General features: G+C 41.3%; 1 protein-coding gene and 1 non-coding gene across 4 annotated transcripts; one reads left to right on the top strand and one right to left on the bottom strand.

The window, feature by feature from the left end:
* Positions 1-589: 589 nt before the first annotated feature.
* Positions 590-25,922, bottom strand: LOC111606537 (thimet oligopeptidase-like). Of its 3 annotated transcripts, XM_023327293.1 has the most exons (8): positions 25,763-25,917; positions 12,705-12,955; positions 8,095-8,243; positions 7,768-7,872; positions 7,244-7,346; positions 7,003-7,163; positions 6,680-6,815; positions 590-1,051 (listed from the first exon to the last, which is right to left on the bottom strand). In XM_023327293.1, the coding sequence occupies exons 1-8, from the start codon at positions 25,801-25,803 to the stop codon at positions 1,044-1,046; spliced, it is 954 nt and encodes a 317-aa protein (XP_023183061.1). In that variant the 5' UTR covers positions 25,804-25,917; the 3' UTR covers positions 590-1,043. The 3 variants fall into 3 exon arrangements, with proteins under 3 accessions (XP_023183061.1, XP_023183060.1, XP_023183059.1); XM_023327292.1 differs by lacking the exon at positions 590-1,051 and having other exon boundaries at positions 6,219-6,815; positions 25,836-25,922; XM_023327291.1 differs by lacking the exon at positions 590-1,051 and having other exon boundaries at positions 6,219-6,815.
* Positions 9,104-9,294, top strand: LOC111606801. Its single transcript, XR_002752246.1, has one exon. It is a non-coding gene; the product is annotated as a U2 spliceosomal RNA (small nuclear RNA).
* Positions 25,923-25,956: the final 34 nt, after the last annotated feature.

The raw sequence follows: 25,956 nt of genomic DNA, 5'->3' as shown, positions 1-25,956 counted from the left end.
CACACACACTAACACACACACTCTAATACAGCACAGCAGCCCAGAGACACAAACATAGAAACTTAGATCTAGATCTGCTGAAGGAATCAGTGCTGGGATGACTGCTCCACTGGCTGATTAATAGAAGGAACCGTTCCAGGTGTTTTCTCCACAGGGAACACTTAGAGACTTGTTATTTTCTGCTCAGGCAGAGTGAAGCTGCATCACCCTGTGAGATCTGCATTGCAGCATCTGAGTCCATCTTCACCCCCCACCCCCAACCACTCACCCGTTCCATCATTATCAATACCTGGTTGACTCACAAATGATGCAATTAGTGAGCTGGCTAATGGGAACAACAATCCTGCTTCACAAGAGATCCATTAGTTTTTACAGGGAAGCAGCCAGCCAGTAGCTTTAAATCACTGGGAACTTTGGGAGGTCTATATTTGCAATGCAAATGAGTAACACAGAAAATTATTTTAGAACAAAACGAGAATGTGATATTACATTTGTTAAGACCCAGCTCAGGCAGTGGGAAGGAGAAGTAACATTAAAGAAACCTAGATGTTAAAGGTTTATCAGATTGGGTTTTATTGTTTGGGTTTAACAAAATACAAAGGTAAAAAACACAACTACAATGAAAAGTTAGGGTCTTTTAACCAAAAATACTAAATAAAACAATATCCACAAAACAACCAGAGTTGTAAACCAAAGATCTTAACCAAAACCTAAGGTTAAATAAAATACAACAAAACTCCAGTTAGCTACTATAAGCTTACATACAAAGCCCCCACAGGGACTATCAAAGGTAACAAAGATTTACAAAAGCTCACAAAAGACAATGCTGTGTACAGCAGTCAACAAACACTCTGCAAAGTGGCAAGCTGTCTCAGCAAAGAATCAGCCACGCCTTCTCCCAGGAAGTCTTGGGTTTAAAAAGGGAGGCCTCATCAGGGATTGGTGGAGCTCATAATTGGTGAGCCAATCAGCTCTGCTGTAGACCTCAGGGAGTGGCACAGGAGGATGAGGGCTGCATCCAGTTCCCAGTGGAGTCAATTTGATTAGAAAGCTGCAGATATACAGAAAAGGAAGAGAAAAAGAAAACATGCAAGGCCACTGGCCGTAACAACATTCCTCCTGGAGTCCTTTTTCTGCAATGACTGGTTAAATTTTTTATGTGTGCTCTTAAAGAGATGGTCAGACTTTATCAAGAGTTAAGAATAGAGCAGTTCAGGACTTCTCCTGTGTTATTTTATTAGATTTTCACTTACTGACTCTCTTTCTGTCTTTTTAATGCCTCCAAATCTAGTCTGCTGTATTAAATCTAGATCACAACAAAATGTATGCAATGTAGGGATAAACAAATAAAGTGTTCAGTGACAATGAAAGACATGTTTGAAGCACAAATTGAAAAAACTATACTAATAAACTAATAAACCAGAACGCCGACATTTTAATATCCACTAAGATATCGAGGTAAAACATTACGTTTTCTGACTATATTACATTTCTTGTTAATATCAACAGTTCAAAAATACAGGCACACGTACTTCATTTCCTGCTAAAGTCAGCAATGGAGATCAGCATGCTCGCTCCTCTTTGGCCTCATTTCCCGTGGCTAGATGCTGATGTAAGGTGAACTTGAAGAAGCCATAAAAGAGGTAGTTCTTTTATGACCCACAGAATCATTGTTCCCAAATTCTGCACTAAAAACAACCAGATTTACAATCCCAAGTCTAATAACGAGAGGAGCTGGCAGATGACATATGGTGGGATGATTATGTTAGAAGATTTCTGAACTCAAGGGATATTTGACCAAATTTTTGTGTTGGTTCCTATATAAATTTATGCCTCAGTGAATTATTTTGGATTAAAGAAAAAATTAATTGTACATATATGTATATATTGTTTTTTTTTTTTAATGAAATATATATACACTGCTCAAAAAAATAAAGGGAACACTTAAACAGGTGTTTAACACTTAAAGTGTTCCCTTTATTTTTTTGAGCAGTATATATTTATATATATATAAATATATATCAGAGAAAGCTAAATCTCCATAACAATGTTGGTCAGTATAAATCAGTCTTCATGTATTTGTTTTTGTTTTAGCCAGTGTTTTGTCCGGATACATATAGAAAACTCTATTTGTATCGAATAGATTTTATTCGATAGAATAGATATCATATAGATATCAAATCTATATGTATCAAATATAGATTTGATACATTTATCGAATTTATATTTGCTAGATATCTATATTCGATATCTATCGAATATACATATATTATTTATATATATGAATTATATAATTCATATATATATGAATTCAGAAATCTTCCCATTTTGTCTGAAACTTGTGTTTGTATTGAACCAGCAATCAGAAAACATGCTTCTGCTACATGACAGTTTACTACTCTAAAGTAATGGGTTCTAAATGTTTTCTTCTCTGAAAAACACACCACCAATAAATCTCAGGGTCTGAAAGGAGTGAAGGGATTATTTAAATCCACAAGGGGGCGTCTTGAACTGTTTTACAGTTAGTTCCGTTCATTGGAAGTAAATGGCTCCCGAACTAGCAGCCCTACCTCACCTTGCAAAGCAGTCAGGCGGTCGTTGGCTTACTCTTGGCGGCTGGTTCATTGGGACTTTCTTCATCACTCCAACAAACTCATCACCACTGTTCAAGAGTCAGTGGGGTTCTACAGACTACTGCATCCGACACTTTAGTCTAGTAGAATAATTTCACACTGATTTTGAGTTAGTGGGGCACACGATTTGGAAGCTATAGAAGAAAACATAATTTAATATTAAAATGATTTATCCATCCTAGTGGGGTCGGGAGGTGCTGGTCCCTATGTCCAGCTAACGTTCCTGACGAGCTGCGGAATACACCCTGGACAGGTCGCCAGTCTGTCACTTAAAATTTTAATAGAGTGTGCCTCGTGTAATAGCATGAATTACCGCTTTTTTTTGTACCAGTTGGTCACAAGTCATTTATTTACAGGAGTGTTTGGTTCGGAAATTTACGGTCCCAATGTAAACCTCCGAGCGCTTGAGGAGGGAGCGGTAGAGAACAGCTGGCCGGAATTAGCGTCCATAAATCGGATCAACCTTGAGCTAAACGCTCCTTACTCCGCGGAGCGCGAATATTCAATATCGAACTTGAAACAACTTCACTGCGGTCGGTAACACAATGAAAACGCCGGAAAAAGTTTGTTTTGGTATGTGGTCATACAAGATGGCGCCCAGCGACGTAAACGTCACACGCAGTGACGTCAGTTCCAAAGCTCCATTACATGTTTCTGTTACCCCCTCCGCACCTTTCACTGGCACGCCGCTGCAAGACATGCGCAGTGGGTTTCTTTGAACAGCAGACGATGTCTAATCGTCAGTAATAGAATTGCGCAGCATAAATCATAAGAAATCCGATGGCTAATTCAGCAGCGCTTCGCTTTCACAGACGGTGGGGACCAGATTTAACTTGTTTCGTCACTTAGAAAAGAAGCTCAAAGAAAGGTAAGCTCCGTTAACGTGATGTTGGCAAAGCTAGCTGTACAGAGACACATAAGCATTTACGATGTAAAAAAAAAAGTCACTCATTGCTTAATTATTGTGCAGAGGTGTTAACTAACGTGTCGCATATGTGGGACAACACGGTGTCCTAAAGTCAGCAATATAGTGACGAGACATTCACGAACGATCCCAGTCTCCTGAACTTCTCTTTACTAAGAAGAAAGGACTGGAGCCTCACTGAGAGCCGTTCTTTGCTCTTGTAATGCTCAGCGTACACGTACTATTGTTATTTTATTTATTTATATACATTAATATTTATTTAATTAGCAAATAAATAAAACACAAGAACGAAAGAGCACGCAGAGCATGCGCATTGCTCATTGATTGTTTTCGTTCAACGTGGTGCGCTTTCGTTCAAAATGGCTGCCTGGCTTCATGCAGTGGGAAAGAGGGTGAGAACAGTCCTGGTGAGCGCCTTGTGCTTGGTTACTTCTTGCTTGTTGCTCTTTGGTCAGTGTTCGTAGTTGTTTTTTTCCCCCTCAAGGAGGTCTTTTTTTTTGTGGGCTCTAGAGTCTGGCAGAACCGTGCATGGTAAAAAGCTCAGGCAGAGCTCATTCATTTTTAGCTCACAGAAAAAGCACCAAATTAACAAAAGTAAACTGAGTGACCAATAAGATTTAGCCTTTTGTGCTACTTTGACGCAGATTTTTTTTCTCCACAATTTTGTTAATAGTAAAGAGGATTAGATAATAAAACATACAATAACTATTCTTTTCTTTTTTATGCACAGGAATATGTCAAGGTACTCATACAGCCGTGCAGCTGCAGGTGCTACTGGAATAATCCAAACTCTCAGTCACTTGTAGGCAATTTAGAATCACACAGAAAAGCTCCAAAGGGAATCAAACTTTAAACTCTGAACTAAGAACTTCTGGTCACATAAAAGCAATTAACCACAGCTGCCCTTACTGATAACTATGTGAGTAGTCCCTAACATTAATATGATTAGACCGCATGTAATTATATATATGTATATGTATTATTGTTATAAAGGCTGAGCCAAAAAAATTTATGTATGTATCAAACAAGTAGCCCTTCGTGTTACTCTGTACCCGTGAAGTAGCTCCCAGTCTCAAAAAGGTTGGTGACCCCTGCTTTAGAATGACATGCATTGACCGGTGCCTTGCCTTTGACTCCCTACACCAGGGGTGTCCAAACTTTTTGCAAAGAGGGCCAGATTTGATCAAGTGAAGATGCCCGGGGGCCAATAGTTTGTTCGGACATTTTTTAACTACAAAAGTTTCACACACTGTTATAAAACAATTTTCATTGTCACAATTATCTTTATTTTTCAAATGACAAAAAAAAAAACAAACAAATATAAGCCACTCAGGCAAATGAGAACAACTCTAAAAACACAAATTCTGCCTTTCTTTCATATCTGGAGAGTCAGATAACATTGAACAAACTGTATGAAATACCTTAAATTTACATGAGTTTAAAAATATCTTTGCATCAAGAACATTTTAAACAGGAGTTAAAGTAATGCAAAGTTGTCTATTATTATTAAATCTTAAAACAAGTGAATTTTGCTCGTCATTTACAATATCTACAGGTTCATAACCAAATCTTACTCAAGAGTTTAATAAAAATAAGTGCCATAAATCCAGGTGCATAAATGTTCTTTTGGCTTTTCACTGCTGATAGTGACAGATGTTGCCGTTCAAAACACTCAGTTTCATGTCCTCAACTCTCGGAGCCACACTGTTACGTGCCAGGCAAACATTTTTCTCAAATTCTTGCTTCTTCTCAGGGCAAAATGTTCTCCACCATTTTCATAACACAGTCTTTGATAAATGTATCTTCAGTAAAAGGTTTGCCATGTTTAGCTATTAACCCTCTATGGCATGACTTTTTATTTTTGTGGGGAAGAAATATTTTCCTGCATTCTTTGGGAGCTTGGTGGTCCCTAATTACATGTCAATCATAAAATCGGACTCTGACACCTCCTGGAACCAGATTTGGGTTTGTTGCCTCAGGGTAACATTGGTCTAGAACACCAAGATTGTCTACACTGATTATGAGAAATGAAATACAAATCAAACAAAAACTATATTCATAAAAGAACTATTTTTTGGACAAAAATATGTCAAAAATCATGCCCCCCAAAAAATAAAATAAAGGAGCAATGTGAGGTACAGCTATGTGGTTTGTTGCCTGAGGGCAACGCCATGCCATAGAGGGTTAACATTAACTTCGTAGCTTGCTTTGGTGGTATTTTCTTTTGACTCACAGGCCCGCGTGAAGAATCGCTGTTGTGATGCCAGTGCAGCTTGGAGCTGCTTCACTTTTTCAGCACAGTCACTTCCTGTTAGCTTGTTGTATGTGTTAGCATGTTTAGTCTGGTAGTGTCCTTTTACGTTGAAATCCTTAAACAAGGCAACCGTCTCACAAATTAGACAAGCACAATTGCCTTGATTTTCAGTGAAGAAGTGTTATAATTCCCATCTCTCTTGAAAGCGGCGGCCCTCACTGTAAACTTGTTTTCTTTGCAGTGTCCATGGCAGAAATGAGTGGAGAGGGGTTCGCTGCACGGAGGCAGACTGATAGTATTAAAGTGGTGCTGCCACCATTTGGTGAAAGGAGGAATTACAGTTTCAAGTTTTATGACTTATTTATTCTGTTTCACGGTGCAGGCGGGCCATAAATAATACATTATAAAACCGAAGCTGCGGGCCGTATGAAATCTGACCGCGGGCCGTGATTGGCCCCCGGGCCGGACTTTGGACATGCCTGCCCTACACCAAACTGTTTTGGTCAATGCACCAATTCAGGGGGACGTGATTGTGACACTAAACCACCTCTGACCCCTAAACCTAACCATTACATATCTAACCAAAACTCAATTCACACCTTAGTTCTAAACCTAACCCCTATCCCCAAAACAGCAATTCCCCTTGTGGGGACCACAAGGAGCTGTGGGTCCCCACAACGTCTCAATGTGTCCAGAAAATGGTCCCCACAAGGTTTTAAATACATGTTACACACACACGCATTTCGATTACTAACACAAGTAACACAACTGTAAGACATGTACTGTGGCACGCTCTTGGCAGCCTACATGCCACATAAATTACGGCATATGTACTTGTGTGAGGTCGAGGTATCAGAAGGCTCGTACCTATGAAGCCGGACACATTGCCTGCGTGTTTAGCCATGTTAATCTCCAGCACATAGTTTGCATGGCTGCTGTAACCGAGTAAGTCTGCCACCTTTGCCCTTAGTTGGATTAGCTGTTCAAGAATCGCCGTGTTCACCTGGGGGAAAGTAGAAAGCAAAAAAAACAAAACAAAAGAACACCTGAATCACGTTGTCAGAAACGACTAATCTAACAAAGAAAAATTAAGATACGAAAGTTTAAAGCTATTCATGGTGTTTGAACAGAACCCCTGAATGATCTTTTTAAGGAAGAGAATGGGGTTGTTGGTAAGTGGAATTACTCACCTGTTTACACCTGCTGTGGAAAGCTGTTTCCATCTTCCTCCGGGTCTCAGGATTGTGGCACCTCTTCATCAGGGGGTGGTAGTGGGGATATTCCAGCGTCACCTTGTACTTCCCCTCTGCTGTCCTCTCCAGACCATTGAGATAGATTTCAGCGAGGCCTCCTTCGCCAGGTGAACAAAGTGAGAATGAATGTCTTGCGCATCTTCGCATGAGGCACTGATTAATGCAAGCAGGCTTTTACCCAGTTCATGCTCGGAAAAAACAAGAAATGTACTGTCCTCATTCAGATTCCTGTTGAATTCTATGGAGAGGTCACTGATAAGCTTGGAGGTTTTTTTTACTTCCTAAGGAAAATTGAAGAAAGACATTTTTTATACCAAAATTTGAGACAATCAATAAAAACATAACTACAGACTATTTAAAGACAATCTCTCACAGAAAAAACAAAGGAAATAGCATAACATACACCAAACAAGGCAAAATATAAGAAAACCTTTTGTAGTATATTTAGATCTGAGACCGAATGTCGAGGAACCCAATTTATGAAGGCAGTGCAGTACAAAGCACGTAACCTAATCTTCTTATTCTCAGCATCCAGGAGGAAGCACCAACTTCCCACTGACTGCACTTCCATAAAAATAACCAATAGCTTGTCCAGAATAATGCACAGAGTTTCATCAATCATACCTTAAATTGTCCTACAATTAGTGCTGTGGTACAATAAATGTTAGAATAAATGTTCATCGTTAGTATCTGTGAGATTACCTGCTGTATCTCTTTAGACAGATGCAGTCCTTTCCTCTGGCCCAGTGTAACCAGTCTGTCTAAGAATCTCTTTTCTTCAGTTGAAGGATTGTCTTGAAACTTTTTCTGCCAAAACACACATCACACAAAACATCTTATTGGTGGATTTGAGGCCATTCTAAAAGAAAAAGAAAACAAAAAAAAACGTTCAGTAGCACTAGACATCACTGACTATATGAAACAATTATTTTCCATCCAAGGATTAATCAGAACTAAAAAAAGGGGAGGCAGTATCCCAATTGATGATCCATGAGATGTTTTGTTGTATTTTCTAGTAACAACATGTACCTGCAAGGCCATCATACGCTTGAACATGTCTTCCCTCATGCTAATCTCCACGTCAAATTCAGATAGTTTCTTGTCTGCCTCTGTGCTCGCCGATCGAACCTCCTTGTTGGGACAGACATACTGAGGGAAGTCAAGAATGTGGCGGGATGCTAGGAAACACAAAGGAACCACTGAGAACTTCAAGCATTTGCATACCATATAAAACATAAGCAAGGGAAAATCCACTACACACAACAGAGCAGTCCAGAAGATCTTTTTGAAACGAACAAAACAGCCTTTTTTTCCTTTTAAGTTTAATTTTAACTACCTTTGAAATTGTCGCCCTAAAGTATGGCGCATGAGCACCTGCATCAACTGTGATGCCCAAAAGTTCCACTTCCTTTCATGAATTTTTTATTTTTTTAAATAATTGTATTTGTATGTGTGTATCTGAAGGCCTGACTGTGCCCCTAAACAATAAATTAAAAGTAGCAAGAATATTATCTTGTATCATTTTATGTGTAAACTTACTCAAGAAAACTCAATGTTTAGTTTGTGCTGAACAGGCTCTCACTCTCCACTAGAGACCGCTGTAAGCTCATTATGTAGAGCCACAAACCGTGAAAGGCTTCATTAATTTCAACCATACAGCTGTATTCAATGAATTCAAATGTAAATCCAATGGCTTGAATAGCAGCCATTGGGTATAACAGCTATGCTAATGTTTAAACATCTTTGTAAGGAGGAGAGTGCTTTACTTTAAACGACTTTCAACGTTCAGGCTTTCTATTGGCTATAAGCATGTCATGTGACCAGAAACAAAGCAAATTGGTTTCTTTTTCAGGCAAGCTTTTAGTTTGATTTGGCTCATTCGTCTTTATTTTCCACTCCAAACCAACAACAGTGATTTACCAACAACAATTTCTATTCACGCTACTTGTTTTGTGAGTGATAAAATTTTAAAGTTTCTAAACCGTGAGTCGGAATGGGGTGGACCAGATTTATATGGTTTCCTCCCCAGTTATGTGGTATCGCTTCTCGGCCTTTTGGCTAAGATCAAGTGTAGTATCTGTTCTTATCAGTTTAATATCTGATACGTCCCCTACCCGGGGACCATATATTAAATTGATTTTTGGAACAGGGAGATGGAATAGGGGCTTGCTCCGTCCACTCCACGCATCGACCTGGTATTGCAGTACCTCCAGGAACGGTGCACCCCCCTTTAATGTTAAATGAAAATAAACAAATGTTGTTTACCCTTGTCCTTATGAAGTTTTGGATTTAAAAACTACAACTTTTTTTGCTGCTAACCAACCCAATACCCCAACCGAGGTCAATTATCTCTTACAATTTTAAGACAGGTTTGGGTGAAAAGTAAAATAACCACCTGTCAATCACTTACTATATTTAGTTGCTTCGAATCTGATAGGCCTACCTTTATTGACATCGAAATTCTATGGATATTCCTATGTAATGTAATATATCCTAAATGAAAACACAGAAGACAAATGAAATACATTTATGTATTAACTACACAGTAAAAAAAAGAAAAAAAAGTCAAAATTCTTTTTTTGAGTTACATCGATCTCATGACAGTGATCACATAGTGATGCGAAATCTAAGCAAACTTAGATAACATAACGTTCCTCCACTGGCTCCCTGTAGCTCAAAGAATAGATTTTAAAATACTGTTGTTAGTTTATAAATCACTGAACGGCTCAGCACCACAATACATTAAAGATCTGCTGTTGTTGTATCAACCTTCCAGACCTCTCAGGTCTTCCGGTTCTGGTCTGCTCTGCATCCCCAGAACCAAATGAGGAGAAGCAGCTTTCAGCATTTATGCACCACAAATTTGGAAAAAACTTCCAGAAAACTGTAAAACGGCTGAAACACTGACTTCCTTTAAATCTCGACTAAAAACCCACCTGTTTAGGATTTGTTGAGGAAAAATGATTATATTTAGTGCTTAATACAGTTAATCTTAAAAGGTATATGGAACACTCTTATTTTGAACAAATTTCTTTATTTTGAACAGGTTTGTGTTAAGCATTTAAAACTAAACCAGATGGGTAAGCATTCAGAGACACAGGAACCAAATGCAGATCAAGGGAGATCTCTCAATGGGGCCTCCCGCTGTGCGGCCAGAACACACAAAGCCATAAAATTAGCATTTCCGGCAGGGCAGAAGCACTGGAGCTTAAGGGAGAGACATCTGGTCTGTTCACAGCAGATAAAAGCCTGTAAGAAACCAACATCTGGGATGGTGTGAAATTTAATGCAATATAGAAGATTGAAACCGCGAACAATTAATTTCTAAGTATTAATACCATGTTTTTACTGAAGATTGTATTATCTCATTTAAAACTACTAAATGATGAATGTATTTGAAAACTGTATTAGCTGTGACTATATCAGAAGAAAATGGAAATTGTTTAAATGAAAATGTTTTGTTTACTATTAGAAAATTGTTCAGGAATTATACCTCATTTTGTTCTGTTGATTTTATGTGTTATTTTGGCAGGACTCAATCTTTTGGGGTGCTGACTGTAGAGAAGCAAAACTGGGGTTTGTAAAGATAACCTTTCCTTAAAACCAAAATTACTAGATGTAAGTCTTTTTGAGAATTTATGTAAGGAGAGATAATGGGAGAAACTTCGGATTTCACAGGTATCTGTGAAATTTTATCTTTTGTTTTCTGTGCCCGGGAGGGCCGTGGAACCACAGGGGGTCAGGACGAAGCGGTTCGCTCTTTTGTTGTACCAGAGACCAGATGGCCCTTTGGTCTTTGCCGTAAAATAGGGGGAGTTCCAAGTTTCTCTGAGTGCCTAAGGGAGTTTCCAGTTGGTCAACTAGAGGAACGCCTTGAGTGCATATATTAAACAGAAAAACACCCCCTTAGTATAAAATTTAGTGTCAGCACTAAATTTTCAGAAAGTTGCCACTATTTTGCTTTTTTGCAGCAGCTCTCTCCAAAGACGCGTCTTTGCCTTTTCTTTGTTTTTTCTCTTTCTCTATTTTTCCTGTCTCAAGGTAAAGAATGCATATCTCTGTTCCTCTGCAGCTTTGTTGATTGATTCATGCGTTGCTTTGTATGAGATTAAACTCTGTGATTCTGTGACGTCAACACGCAGTGTTGTGGTTTCCTTGTTGCTGCACGTCACTCACTGAGAGCGTCACCCGCTAAGGACCCGGACGATTAAGGAAGAGAGGGCCAAACGTTTTGTCCAAAGTTGATTTTAAATTATCTTTCCTTAATAGATTGTATGTGAAACGTAAACAGTTACACATTTAATGATGGAACTTGACTTAATGTCGTGTTTTGATTGTTGATTCTATGTTGAAATTGCACATAAATCCGTGAGGGACGACGGAGTCCCAGAGCGAAATTCCGTGACAGGTGTACGGCACCCAGTGTCGGAAGAAAAACGACGAGTGACTGAGGGTCACTGCGCGTAACACAAACCCTGTAAATTCTAGACACTAATAGGTACCATAGAATTGCACAAAAATCCGTGAGGGACGGTGGAGTGCCTGAGCGAAATTCTGTGAAAGAGATGTACGGAGCCTTGTGCCAGAACCCCATTAAAATGCTGTCTGCATCGTTTTAAACTGTGATTGTGATTGTGAGTGGGAATAAAAATAGCAACAGGTATTTTGTTCCATATAACACAGTAGGAGTTTAACAGGTAAACCTTCTATGGATGTGGGCGTGCCGTGGTGGCGTAGGGGTTAGCGCGACCCACATTTGGAGGCCTAGAGTCCTCGATGCGGCTGTCGCGGGTTCGACTCACGGACCCGGCGATGTTTGCCGCATGTCTTCCCCCCTTTCCTGTCAGCCTACTTCATGAAAAAGGGACTCTAGAGCCCACAAAAAAACCCCTGGAGGGGTTAAAACAAAAACAACCTTCTATGGATGCAAACTCGACTAAAACCCCACCTGTTTGGAATTGTATTTGAAACGTAATCAATTACAAATTTATTGATGGAACCTGAATTAATGTTGTGTTTTGATTGTTGATTCTTTGTTGCATTGTGTTCCTGTGTTTGATATGATGTAAAGCACTTCGAAATGCCTACAAATAAAATTTGATTGATTGTTTGAACATGTGAAAAGAACACTTTTACTGCTGTATGGACTTTAGGAATTTAAACAGACATATATTATGACAAACAACAAAAACACAAATGACACTCATGGAGAAAGCATCCCAAATTTTATGGAGAGAAAACAGTAAACGATACTAACCTTTGCTATATTCTTGGCCATAGAACTACAGGTATTTTATTTGTGTTAACATAATTTGTCTAAAAGAACTAAACGACAGAGACAAGACACAAAGGCGGTCCTAACCGGTTTGGTGCCCCGGCTGAACAACCACACTGGCTTTACAATGACTCAAACGTGTGTATCTGATTGGCATCTGCTTAGGCCCTTCAAACAAATGGACACAGCAGAGGCTTGGCTTAGTTTTTCATTTAACTGTATTTAGACAGAGCTTTATATTTAACAACATAAAGCTCATTTTACCTTCAACTACCAGTTGATTACAGAGAATTTTCTGGCAGGATGAATGCAAAAACTGGTTCTCTAAAAGACTTCCTGAGTGAAAACAATTCACCTTACTCACATGCGTAGTCCAGCTTAGCGTTAGCCAGGGCTTCCGGCATGTTTTCAGCAGAGACGGTTTCTATGTGCAGAGATCCGACATCATCGTAGACCTTCTTCACTCTGGCTATTAAGGTGTCTGTGACGGTCCTGATCTCGTCTGGGGAAAGATCCCATCTCAGAGGATTCCAGCTGTTTTCAGCCTGAGAGCAGTCTCTGGTGGATCTCACTGATCCCTGTGGAAACTTCATTCTCAGGTGATGTTTAGAGGATCTGGAGGAAGACCGTGAACAGTCCATCTTAGTTTCTAAGTAGTAGAACAAGGTTTCCCGTTAAAATAAATGCACATGGAGGCACAACCAACGTAAGGAGGCCTTAGTCCTCGACGCGGCCAGGTTTGAATTCCGGCCTGATGACCTTTCCCGCATGTCTTCCCTCTTTCTCGTTACCCACTTTTTTGTCCTAGCACTTTCAAATTGAGGCCACTAGAACCAAAAAACCCCTAAATAAAATAAATGCACAGAACATCGCAAAAGAATTGGTATCCCTTGAACGTTTCCCCAATTTTTTGTCTTATAGCCACGACCCTCAAGGAGTATGTCGTTGGCCTTTGACGGAATAGAAGTAGCGTGAAATTGTGGCCGTCGACATTTTTTCGTAAACAGGAATTTTTAAGTCTTACCAAATTATCCCAGTGAAGGTTCACCAGTGAAGGAGGGCTCGATTCCTGATTTTTTTCCCCAGTCTTGGCCTCTGTCTCGGATTGTTAGGTCTTGGTCTTGTTCGACAAATTGGGCAAAGACCGGTCTGAGACTCAACAATTTCCGTAGTGTTAAGGAAAATGATTATTTTCTGGTGCTTAATACAGTTAATCTTACGACATGTGTAAAGGTATAGCCAACACTCTTATTTGGAACAGTTTTCTGTTGAGCATTTGGGAATTCAGCTGAAGAAGCAGGCCGAAGCAGGGCCCTTTGCCTCCCCCACACACAGAGTAATAAATTTACATTCCGATAGGGGACAAGAGACTTCTTGGCGCCTCTTCCCGTATCAGACGGAGATGAACGCGAAGTGGTCCGCCCTTTTGTTTGGATAAAAAACAGACACCTTTGCCATAATGAGGGGAGTTTCCAAGTCTCTCTGAGGGCTGAGGGAGTTTCTAATTGGTAGAACAACAGAACGCCTTCTTTGCATATATTAAATAGGGAAACACCTCTTTAGTTTAAAATTACAGGTCAGCAAGCCGAGAGATGAGAGTTTTTTCCATCTTTTCTCCACGTGGGCGCCTTTGTCTGTCTTTGTGTTCGTTTGTCTTCCCTTGTGTGTCTTATTTTGTGATAAAATGCATATCTCTGTACCTCTGCAGCTTTGTTAACTGATTCATGCGTTGCCTTGTATGAATTAAACTCTGTGATCTGTGACGTCATTGTGCCTCGCCGTCTTCTTGCAGCCGTGACGACATCCGCTCGGGACCCGGGCTAACAGGAGGAAAAGAGAGCCATGCTTTTTCCAAAATTTAAGCTAACCTAATAAATTTCCTCCTTAATAGTAGCTACAACCCAGTAGCTTGTGTTAAAAAAGAGGATAATTTAATGCTAACTTTGGACAAAACGTTTGGCTCTTTCCTCTTTAATTTTCCCGGGATCCTCGACGAGTGGCGGCGTGCTCTAAAGTGAAAGCAACAACAAAGCGCGTTGACGTCACAGATCACAGAGTTTAATCTCATACAAAGCAATCAACAACAAAGCTGCAGAGGAACAGAGATATGCATTTTTCTCATAAAAATAAAGACAGACAAGGGGAAGACAGACAAACACAAAACAAAGACAAACAAAAAGCAAAGACGTCTTTGGAGAGAGATCCAATGCAAAAAGGCAAAATGGTGGCCGCTCTCTGCATTTTCTCTCCCGACACTAAATCTTATACTAAAGAGGTGTTTCTCTATTTAATTTATGCATTCTAGGCGTTCCTCTTGTTGACCAACTGGAAACTCCTATTAAGGAAGATTAATTTAACATTAACTTTGGACAAAAAGTTTGGCTCCTTCTTCCTTAAAGTCCTGGGATCTTTAGCAGGCGGACTGCGGCTGGAGAAAGTGAAACCACGACACTGCATGTTGACGTCACAGATCACAGAGTTTAATCCCATACAAAGCAACGCATGAATCAATTAACAAAACTGCAGAGGTACAGATATATATTCATTACCTGTAACAGGAAAAATAGAAAAAGAAACACAAAGAAAACAAGGGGGGCAAAGACGCGTCTTTGGAGAAAGCTTTATGCCAAAAAGCAAAACAGTGGTAGCATTCTGAATTTTTAACGCTTGCACGAAATTTTATACTGAGTGGGTGTTTCTTCAATTTAATATATTCAATTAAGGCGTTCCGTTCTTTAACCAATTAGAAACTCCCGTAGGGACTAAGGGAAACTTGAGAAGTCTCCTAATTTACAGCGAAGTTCCAAAGGCGTCTGGTTTTTGTCGAGAGACAAGGGCGGACCAGTTAATCTTGGACGATACCAGGTACGGATGTCCCTGGCGCCGAGAGTCTTAAGATAAGATTTCGCAGACACCCTCGGAATCTGACGTCTCTTCCATTATCTCTCCTAACGTTCTCGAAGAGACTTGCATCTGGTAATTTTCAAGAAATGTTATCTTTGCAAACCCCAGTTTTTGCTTTTGCACAGTCAGCCCCCCAAAAGATTGAGTTCTGCCAAAATAATACATAAAATCCACAGGACAAAATAAAGTATAATTCCTGAGCCATTTTCTAATAGTAAAGAAAACATTTTCATTCAAACAATTTCCATTTGCTTCTAATATCGTCACAGATAATACAGTTTTCAAATACATTCATCCTTTAGTAGTTTTAAAATGAGATAATACAATCTTCAGTAAAAACATGGTATTAATACTTAGAAATTAAATGTTAAGGGGTTTCAATCTTCTCTTTTGCATTAGTTTTACACCATCGCAGATGCTGGCCTCCGGCAGGTCTCCCCCCAACTGCCTGCAGGAATGTTAATTTATGGCTCTGTGTTCTAGCCGGGCCGCAAAAGGCCCCATTTAGTGATCTGCATTCTGACCCCTGTCTGTCCGGTTCAAAACAAGAGTATCAAACATACCCTTTTTACACATGCGTAAGATTAACTGTATTAAGTACTAAAATAATCATTTTTCCTTAACACTCCCTTAAGCACTCAGAGAAACTTGGAAACTCCCCCTGATCTACGGCAAAGATCAAAGGGCCATCTGTCTTCCCCCGTGGCTCCCACGGTCATTCTGAGTACAGAACGATCCTGAGATAAGACCTCACAGATACCTGAGAAATCTAAAGTCTCTGTCTCCCAAGGAAAATGCTAATTTTATGGCTTCGCCTCACAGCGGGGAGACTCCATTGAGTGATCTGCATTTTGGCCCCTGTTTGTCTGAATGCCTGCTTATCTGCTCAACAGAAAACTGTTCCCAATAGGAGTGCTGAATATACCTTTAACACATGTCGTAAGATTAACTGTATTAAGGACTAAAAATAATCATTTTTCCTTAACACTTGCCATCATCAGCATGTGAATTTTCCCTTTGGTATTTCAATTTGAGACATAAAGGGCAATATCAATAAAATAGATTATTATTAAAACAGTGATCAGAGCACGACTGCGTCCCACCATCTCAGAAAAATATACAGTATTATCATTGCTAATGACAGTGAAATCTTGTTGCATGTGGATGTTCATAACCCCAGAAAGTGATCAAATTGCATAATATTGAGTGATTGACTAATAATTGTAATCATATGTTAATGTGACAAGCTTAGCTGAACTCAGTTCCTTAAAAAAGACTGGGATATAGCAGCAGGTTGCAGTCATTAAACACCTGAAGGCAAAGATAAATGTGTCTTGAGCATCTAGCAGTAGTTGACACACAAGTGGAAAGAACATGATATGGTGTCCCAAGCGATACGTCACTATATTCCTGACTAGTTGGCAAGTTAAACTAGGAGTGTACGCTCCAAGCCTGAATGCTTGACCCACATTTTTAGAGGATCTAGTGGCTCTGGTGTGGTTTCATGAGAATGTCTTGATCTGATTTTACTCCAGACTACCCACTGTAGTCTGCAGACAATGTGAAATTAAGGCCCGGTCAATTAACCGGATACACAATTGACTCCGGACTTTAATGGTCAATAGCCCTTAGAGCGCATAAGAAGCTCTAACCATCCTTCCATTTTTGAGCTCAAAACCTTGCATGATGTGTTTGTTGTAGTTTACCAAAATTAGTCATCAAGTATGAGCTCCAAATCAGCAAACAACCCAAAAATGACTATTTTCATTCCTCTTCCACACTTCTTTTTTTAATACATGTGATCAAGCAACATTGAAGACCAAAGAACACAGCAGACAAGTCAAGGAGAGAGTTTAATTTAGGTTTAGTTTATAAGACATGCATCAAAAGCTTTCAGTCTCTTACACAGCACTGTGCGTTCTACCATTCAATGATAGAAAAAGTATGACACAACTGCAAACATACAGAATAAGCCAAGATGTCAATGTTGGCCAACTTATATTTATATATGTTAAAAGATTAGGGCTACATCTAACGATTATTGTAGTTCGATTAATATTGATTAATACCAATTATTATGACGATTAATCGAACAAAAAAAACCCTTGAAACAATTTGCAGATTTTCCAGTGAAGTCTTTTATAAAATCTTAACCCTAAACAATATTTAAGCTCCTCTTTTAAATAAGAAAATAAACATTTTACTGCCTAAAGTTCAATAACAGGATTCCTTTAGTGAACGCTTGACCATTTGTAGCAAAGAATGCATGTGTTGCACACTCGAACAAAAATGGTATCGAGACATGCGGTTGTGGTAAATTTTCTTTACTCCTTTTTTTTCTCGAACACGAACAACATCAATAGTCCAACGTGCGTCACACTCAGGCTGCTCTCTACTACTCGGCTTCTTCTACACAACAAAAAACTTAGGACCCCAGGCTGCCCTACGCGCCTGTTCAAAAGTCCTGCTTTTCTAAACTCCTCACTCTCAGCCAGAATAGTTATCAACATATATATGAATATACAGCTTCACATGGACAATCAATCACAGTGCTTTTTAAATAACAAAACAAAGCAAAATATTCATAGGAACAAGAATGAACAAGAATAAAATCATTTTAATGGAAGGGGGGGTCCTTGATCTAAAGTCCCCAGCAAGGGGGGGTCCTTGATCTAAAGTCCCCAGCAACTGGTCCCCCACACTCTCCCCCTCAAAAATAAATGTCGTCCCGACATAGTGACATCTCTGGAGTAACTGAGGCTTCAGCTGGTATGGAGACAAGTTTGGAAGACAGTCTCTTGGCACACTGTTCTGTGTGACACAGTTCTTAACATGGCATCTATCCCCCTCTTCATGTCATGTTGAAACAATAGATAGTACTGGCCAGGTAATATCTGTATGGTCACTCTGCCATCTCTGCAGGTTGTGTATCGCAGACTGTAAAGTTTGACTTTAAGGTCCTGCCCCATAACCCTTTATTCAGACCCACTTATGTTACTATATGCTCAACATATATCAGTCTAAATCAACCCAATAGTGGTCCCAACTCCAGATGTGCACTAATCAGCTATTATTATACTTAAAGCTTCCGATTCTAATCCCCCTTGTCCTGCCTAGCTACCTAACTTGTGTACCATAACCTGAACATATAATGGAACAATGTAACCTAACCCCGATATCCACTGAACATTACTTGTGCCTAACCATAAGTGTTGGTTGGCCTAGCCTGCTGTATGTGAGTGTCCTGGGTGGATTTCGTTGTCTAGAAGGATACTGTCTTGGAACGGGTTCCCGCCCTCTCTCGTCTGCTTCATCAGATGACACCGCCTCGCCAGAATCTTGTTCTTCTGCTTCATTAGATGGTGCTGCTTCCGCAGGATCTTGTCCATCTGCTGTATCAGATGATGAGTGCTCCTCTGTCGCCATTTCTTCCTCTCCGTCCACTTCTCCTTCCTGCTCCACCTCTGATCCTGCAGCCACTTGAGCATCCTCTGCATCCCTCCTCAGCTGACCTTCAACTTGTTCAGGTTGTACTCTTGGATGGGTGATGGACCTCCAGTTGTCTTCATCATCAAAACTGCTGTCACCATTCTTGTCAACACCATCTCCTTGCTTCCTTCTGTTTCTACTCTGCTGTTGCCTTTTCCTGTCCATCATGTTCTTCGCATCTTTCTCTGTTTCAGCAGTCAGAAAATCACAAGGCAATAGTAAGTTTCTATGCAAAACTCTGATCTTCCCTGTGCCTTTTTCAGGATGTACCGCATAAACAGGGCTGTCCTTGTGTTTCCTTTCAGTGACTATGTAGACCTTGTCCTCCCAGTACGACCTGAGTTTTCCTGGTCCTCCTCTCTCCTTGAAATTCCGCACTAAGACCCTAGATCCTGGCTGCAGTTCCACTCCATGAATTCTCCGATCATACTCCGTCTTTGCCCTGTTTCGCTCCTTATGTGCTGTCTCAGATGCCAACTTGTAAGCTTCTTGCATCCTTTTTCTCCACTTACTGGCATAATCACTGTGGGAGGTGCTCTGATCAATTGGAGTTAACCCAAACATCATGTCCACTGGCAGTCGGGGACTCCTGCCATAAAGAAGGTAGTAAGGTGCATATCCGGTTGCTTCGCTGCGTGTACAATTATACGCATGCACTACTTTGGGCAGGGAGCTCTTCCAATCTGACTTTTCTTTTTCCGTCAGGTTTCTGAGCATTGAAAGAAGTGTTCGATTAAATCTTTCTGCTTGACCATTTCCAGCTGCATGGTAGGGAGTTGTACGGGAACCTTGGATGCCACAATACTTTTCCAGTTTAGAAAACAGCTTGTTTTCGAATTCTTTACCCTGATCGTGATGAAGTTTAGCTGGAAATCCAAACTTTAGGGCAAAGTCTCCGAAGATCTTTTCTGCAGCGGTTTTTGCTGATTTGTTCGTGCATGCATATGCTTGAGCAAAGCGTGTAAAATGGTCTATGACAACAAGGATGTATTCATATCCTCCTTTACAACGCTCCAAATGAAGAAAGTCAATGGAGACCATCTCGAATGGGTGAGTGGTAACAATATTGACCAGTGGTGCTCTTGTTATCCTGTTTGGATGCTTCCGCTTCAGGCAACTACAAACCTTTGTCACATGATGTTCCACATCCCTTTTCATATATGGCCAGTAAAATCGGTCACGAATTAAGTTCAATGTTCTTTCCACACCAAGGTGTCCCATTTCCTCATGCAGTTCTTTATATATTAGCTGGTGAAACACCTTGGGCAGCACAAGTTGAACTCGATTGGAGGACTTCCTAAAAAGAATGCCATCTTCATTGACACACAGTTTGTTTCTTTCTCTAGCGAATACAGAGATGCCTTCACGCCAATTTCTTTTGGCATGCTGGGGCCACTGTTTTCTCATCACAAACTCACGCACCTTTCCAATCATCAAATCCTCTTCCTGTGCTTTTCTGAGGTCCTCTGCTGATATTTTAGCCACTGATGGTGCTATGTGTTCCTGTTCTTCATCATTGCAGGCTGCCATTATGACTGCAGGACACAACCACGGCCCTTGATCATGGGATGTTAGCTGGACTGATTGTGTGACAGATGAAATTACCTTTGGCTCCATCTCCTGGACGCATGTCCGCATGTACTCCTCCATGTCCAGGGGCATCCTAGACAGCCCGTCTGCATCCCCATTAACTTTCCCCGGTCGATACTTGATGGAGAAGTTAAAGTCTGCTAATTCGGCTATCCAGCGGTGTGTGGTGGCGTTTAGCTTGGCTGATGTTAAAACATAGGTTAAAGGGTTATTATCTGTATAGACGACAAAAGAGGGTGCATAATAAAGGTACTCTCTGAATCGTTCACAGATTGCCCACTTCATTGCTAAGAACTCTAACTTCCCAGAATGGAGGTGGTAATTCTTTTCTGGGGAAGTTAATGTTCTTGACCCATAACCTATGACCACAAGTTTGCCTTGTTGTCTCTGGTACAATACTGCACCGAGGCCTTCTTGCGAAGCATCACAGTGCAATACAAATGGTTTCTCAAAGTCAGGGTAACCTAACAGAGGAGGAGACACCAAATACTCCAACAGCTGGCAGAGAACATCCTTATGATGTTCTGTCCATACGATTGGATGGCTTGAGGGAAGCTGGTCTGAGCTTTTGTGTTTCCCCTTGTTTGTTTTTAACCCTCCTCCTTTCACTACCTTTCCAGGTTTCTTTTCTGTGGTCAGCAGCCTGTACAGGGGTTGAGCAGTGCGTGAGAAGTTGGGAATATATGGACGATAGTATGTTAGAAAGCCCAACATTTTCCTCAAATCACCCACCGTTTTTGGTACGCGGTCTTTGAGTGCTTGTACTGGTGCGATCTCAGCAGGATCCATGCAGTAGCCATCCTTGGATACAATCTTTCCCAGAAACTTCACCTTGTCTTTGAAGATTTCACATTTTCTTGGCGTTAGTTTCACTCCATGAGTCTGATAACGACGCAGCACCTCTCTCATGTCGCGTAGGTGATTCTCAAATGACTGGCTGTGGACTAGGTTGTCATCCAAATATGGCTGCGATGTTTCATCCCTAATGCCTGCGAGGCACTCCTCCATACTGCGCTGGAACTCTGCTGGAGCAGAGGACAGGCCAAAGGGAATCCTGATCCACTCATATAAACCCCAAGGTGTTATGAATGCGGTCAGTGGTCTGCTACTCTCCTCCAGGAAACCCTGATGGTATGCCTTGCCCTGGTCTAAGACAGAGAACCATGCACTTCCACTCAGGTTATTAAGCATATCCTGTACTCGAGGGATGGGATGACGGTCCGGAATGGATTTCCGGTTCAGTTCACGATAATCCACACACAAGCGGAGGCTCCCATCCTTCTTGCGCACACAAACTATGGGTGATGAATATGGAGATCGGGACTTTTGAATCCAACCTCTGTTCAGCAGGTCTTCCAGATATTCCTTCACCTCCTTAAGAAGTGGTTTGGGGACAGATGTGTAAGTCCGCCTTACTGGGGTTGTGTCACTCAGCCTGATTTTAAGCTGCAGGGATGGGATGCACCCCACATCATGCTCATCCTTAGAAAATGCATTGCACTCCTCATGAAGCATCCTTCTTACATCATCTTGCTGCTCAGGAGTTAGGTGGTCAATGGGCACTGGGGGGTCCCACAGATCAAATTTGGATGCCTCAGACTCATCATATTCTCTATGTGGTTCGTCAGAAGCTGGACGGTTGCGGTCACTGGCAAGTGAGTTGATCTCTGTTTTCTTTTCACTTACACCCACAGGTCTGGCTTCTACTGGATAAACTGCCTTAATCTGCTGTAAGTATCCCAGTACAGTGCGGGGTATCAAAGTAATGTCTGAATGGCTGTCGTTTGTGACTGGGATTGATACTGCTTACCGGTTTCCCTTTTTCAGGCAGACCACTGTTTTTAAGATGTTCAAACCCTCAGGCCATCTTGGGACCACCTCGGGCTCAAACAGTACTTCCTGTCTTTCTGAGAGAGGACCAATCCGCACACTACACTTCACCTCTCTGGTCTGACCCGCCGGAATCACTGTTTTTAGACGTCCTATTTTCACCATGGTTTCTTCATTATGTTGGTGAGCTGTTTTTACTAAGTGAATTAACACATCTGCCTTTTTGCAGTCAAATGAGAAAGCCTCTTTTACTGCTATGGATGTGACACCAGGGTGGTGCTCCATGCCATTCTTTACTAAATGTTCAATGACATTGTAGCCAATTATAGGTGGCTCAGCCACTCCAGGCTCATTAGAGACGAGCACTGGCACAATCAGTTCTGGATTCAGGCCTCCCTTTGATCCCAGTTTGAATTTTACCTCAACCCAACCTGCAAAGGGAATGGGAGTCTGGTTTGCTGCTTTCCCAACCAAGGTCTCTCCCTCCTCTAGGAGCTCACCTGTGCTGCGTAACTTGATGTGGGGTAGCTGGGATCTCCTCAAGCTTTCATTTATGATGGTGACCTGTGAGCCGGTGTCCCACAACGCCTTGGTTGGCACATCCTCAAAGAAGCAGTCCACCATGCACTTATTTCCTATCAGAGTCCGCAGCTTGGTGTGCTGATGTATGGAGAGGTGACTGGCATAAGTGGAACCTACGATTTTTTTTGCTTTCTCACCCATTTCCACTTGTGCCTCCAGCTGCCTAATCCGTTCACAGAGCCGCTCATACACCTTTTCCTCAGCTTCTCCTTGGAGTACAGTGTGTTGTTGTGCATGTGTGGAGGTTTGTATGTTCACATTCATGCCATCAGGTTTCACAGTCAACCTTTTTGGTCCCCTGCAGCCCCTGGAAAAGTGTCCCAACTGTCCACACTTAAAACAATGCTCACATTGATCACTTATGTTGTGCTCTTCACATCCTTTGCATCCCCTTTTAACATTCCTTCTTGTTTGGTGAGTAGACTGAGAGCTGGTCATGTTTTTCTTAATTTCAGCAATCTCTTCTCTGAGCAGTCTTACTGTTTCACACAGCTCTGACTCCCTTGAACTGATGGGCGCAGAGGTTTTACGGGTTTTCTGCTTCACCACTTCAGCTGACTGTTCTTGGATTGCCAAACTGGTGTTAGGTGCAGCCTGGTTTTGTTGCCTGATCTGCATTTCTGTTTGTAGCTCGTTAATTTTTGGAATTTTGGTGTTGTAGCTTTTCTTCTGTTTGGACTGTCGTTCTGAATCCACACTTGCAGCCTCATTCATCTTTTCAATAAGAGTCTCATCGGTCACAGTTTGATCATCAAGGGAAGACTTTAGCTGAAACTTTATGTTGTCACTCAACAGTCCAGTACTGACTGACCTCAGGAATTTCCTCTGAATGAAGTCGGCGCTGTACTGTTCATCTGCATCGACTTCTCTTGAAGCAAGCAACAGCCTCTCTTTCAGTTCGATTGCCCTGAAGAGGAAGTTTTGGGGGGATTCACGACTGTCCTGTGTGATATTTATCAGTCTTTGATAGATATCAGTGGAGCTATCCTCTTTAAAATGTCCCTTTAAAATCGCTTTGAGCTGGGGCAGGGTCAGATCCCGCTTAATTTCAAGCATGTCCCGAATGCTTAAACCAGGGCTGATTGATTTTATTACAGCTTCTATTACTTCAGCATCACTGTGTCCTTTACTCAGGCCTTTCTCAATCTGATGCATTAAGTTGGTGTATGAGAGCCTGTCTTTCTGACCCTTCTCCCCTATCTGACCACATATTTTAAATTCCCTCCGTATGGTCACTTCTGGAAGCCTATTTGCTGTGGTTGGCATCACATTTTCAGTCACTGTTCTCTGAGGCTTACCATTTATACGTTCATTTAGCCTCAGTACTTCCTCTTGCAAAGCTTGGTTGTTAAGGTGGAGCTGCGAGTATTTTTCTGCCAAGTCCATTTGTTCAGTTACAGCCTGGGTGCTTTGTGACTTGTTACACGTTGCCTCCTCTTCAACAGTAACTTCAGAATGTTGTGATATCAGTTCAATTGATTTTAACAATCTCCGAAGATAGCACCTCGCCACCTCCTCTTCTTCATCATTTATCACAGCATCAACGGACTCTGTTATTAATCGTATTAACGCTCGCCTCGTTACAGAATGTCCGCTTTGGATTTTAGCTTCTGCACACACCTCTTTGAGCTGATCCAGCTGCAGGAGCCATAGCTGCTGAGAAACGGTCTCTGCCAACTCCTCCATGTCGGTCGCGCACAGTGTAGGCGCGCTCCCGCCGCTGCTCGCTCCGGTTAGCATCGCTCAAGAAAGTCCCTCGACGAAGCGTTAATAATCTCGGTGGGACCTCCAATATTTTGTTGCACACTCGAACAAAAATGGTATCGAGACATGCGGTTGTGGTAAATTTTCTTTACTCCTTTTTTTTCTCGAACACGAACAACATCAATAGTCCAACGTGCGTCACACTCAGGCTGCTCTCTACTCGGCTTCTTCTACACAACAAAAAACTTAGGACCCCAGGCTGCCCTACGCGCCTGTTCAAAAGTCCTGCTTTTCTAAACTCCTCACTCTCAGCCAGAATAGTTATCAACATATATATGAATATACAGCTTCACATGGACAATCAATCACAGTGCTTTTTAAATAACAAAACAAAGCAAAATATTCATAGGAACAAGAATGAACAAGAATAAAATCATTTTAATGGAAGGGGGGGTCCTTGATCTAAAGTCCCCAGCAAGGGGGGGTCCTTGATCTAAAGTCCCCAGCAACTGGTCCCCCACACATGTGTGGCTAAATAAAAAAAAATACTAACATCAACATGTGAAAAGGGTCCTGGGATGATCTGTTGATTATTTTTTGATTACAAATTAATAATTGTATAGCAAAAGCTGCTTAATATGAGATTCTTATCATTTTAACAGAATTTGAACCGGGGGTAGCTAAAACTAGGCCACTTGAGGAGTTTTGGGTCGAACATATTTACAGAGAATTTAACTAAAATAATCTCAAATCCAAAATGTGTACAACTTTGACTTAATTACTGGTCTGAGCCTGTTGTTCCTCAAGCAATCGGCTTCTTTGAGTCTGTATATTCCAGTTAACCGACTAATCGTCTCAATATCGGCCGATATCAATGCTAGTGCAGATATATCGTGCAACCCTAGTTGAAATTTGACAATATATGAAAAAAAACTCATTTTAAAGCTTCTTTTTATTCGACACGGAGCATCAGAGGTGTCACCGAAGCGTTTGCGGACTTTCTTTTTCCTGCCAGTTAGAAACTTTCCCCATGTCCAGCCGTCGGTGTAAAGTTTCACGGCACAGCAGCGGAATTCCTTCACCCCAAATTATTTCCAGGCTGGTTGTCGGACAACCTTCACACAACAGCTGCAAGTTCACAAGAAATCTTAACGACCAAGAGCAAAACCTCTGAATGTCCCGCCACACACACACACACACACACACACACACACACACACACACACACACTTTTTTTTTTTAAACATGCACGTGCGACCGTACAAAGCGGTAATCCTGTAATCGCACACATGTTGAACAGCCGGAAGCAGATGCTCGGCATACCTGCAAAGTGTTCTGCGCACTGCAACCATTGACGCACACATGCCACCGGATTGTCATGCGCTTATAGCTTTACCAGGGCAGAAAACAAAACTCTTCCGGGTTTACTGTCGCTGCTACAATCCCAGAAGCTGCGCTCCTGTCGACGTTTTCTCTTCGCGTGTGTGACACTTAAAAAAAAAAAAAAAAGCTCCCGC

Source organism: Xiphophorus maculatus, chromosome 22 (assembly GCF_002775205.1).
Source record: "Xiphophorus maculatus strain JP 163 A chromosome 22, X_maculatus-5.0-male, whole genome shotgun sequence".
NCBI classification, from domain to species: domain Eukaryota; kingdom Metazoa; phylum Chordata; class Actinopteri; order Cyprinodontiformes; family Poeciliidae; genus Xiphophorus; species Xiphophorus maculatus.
Note: the sequence above shows the minus strand (reverse complement) of the source record. Positions and strands in the feature narration are given on the sequence as shown.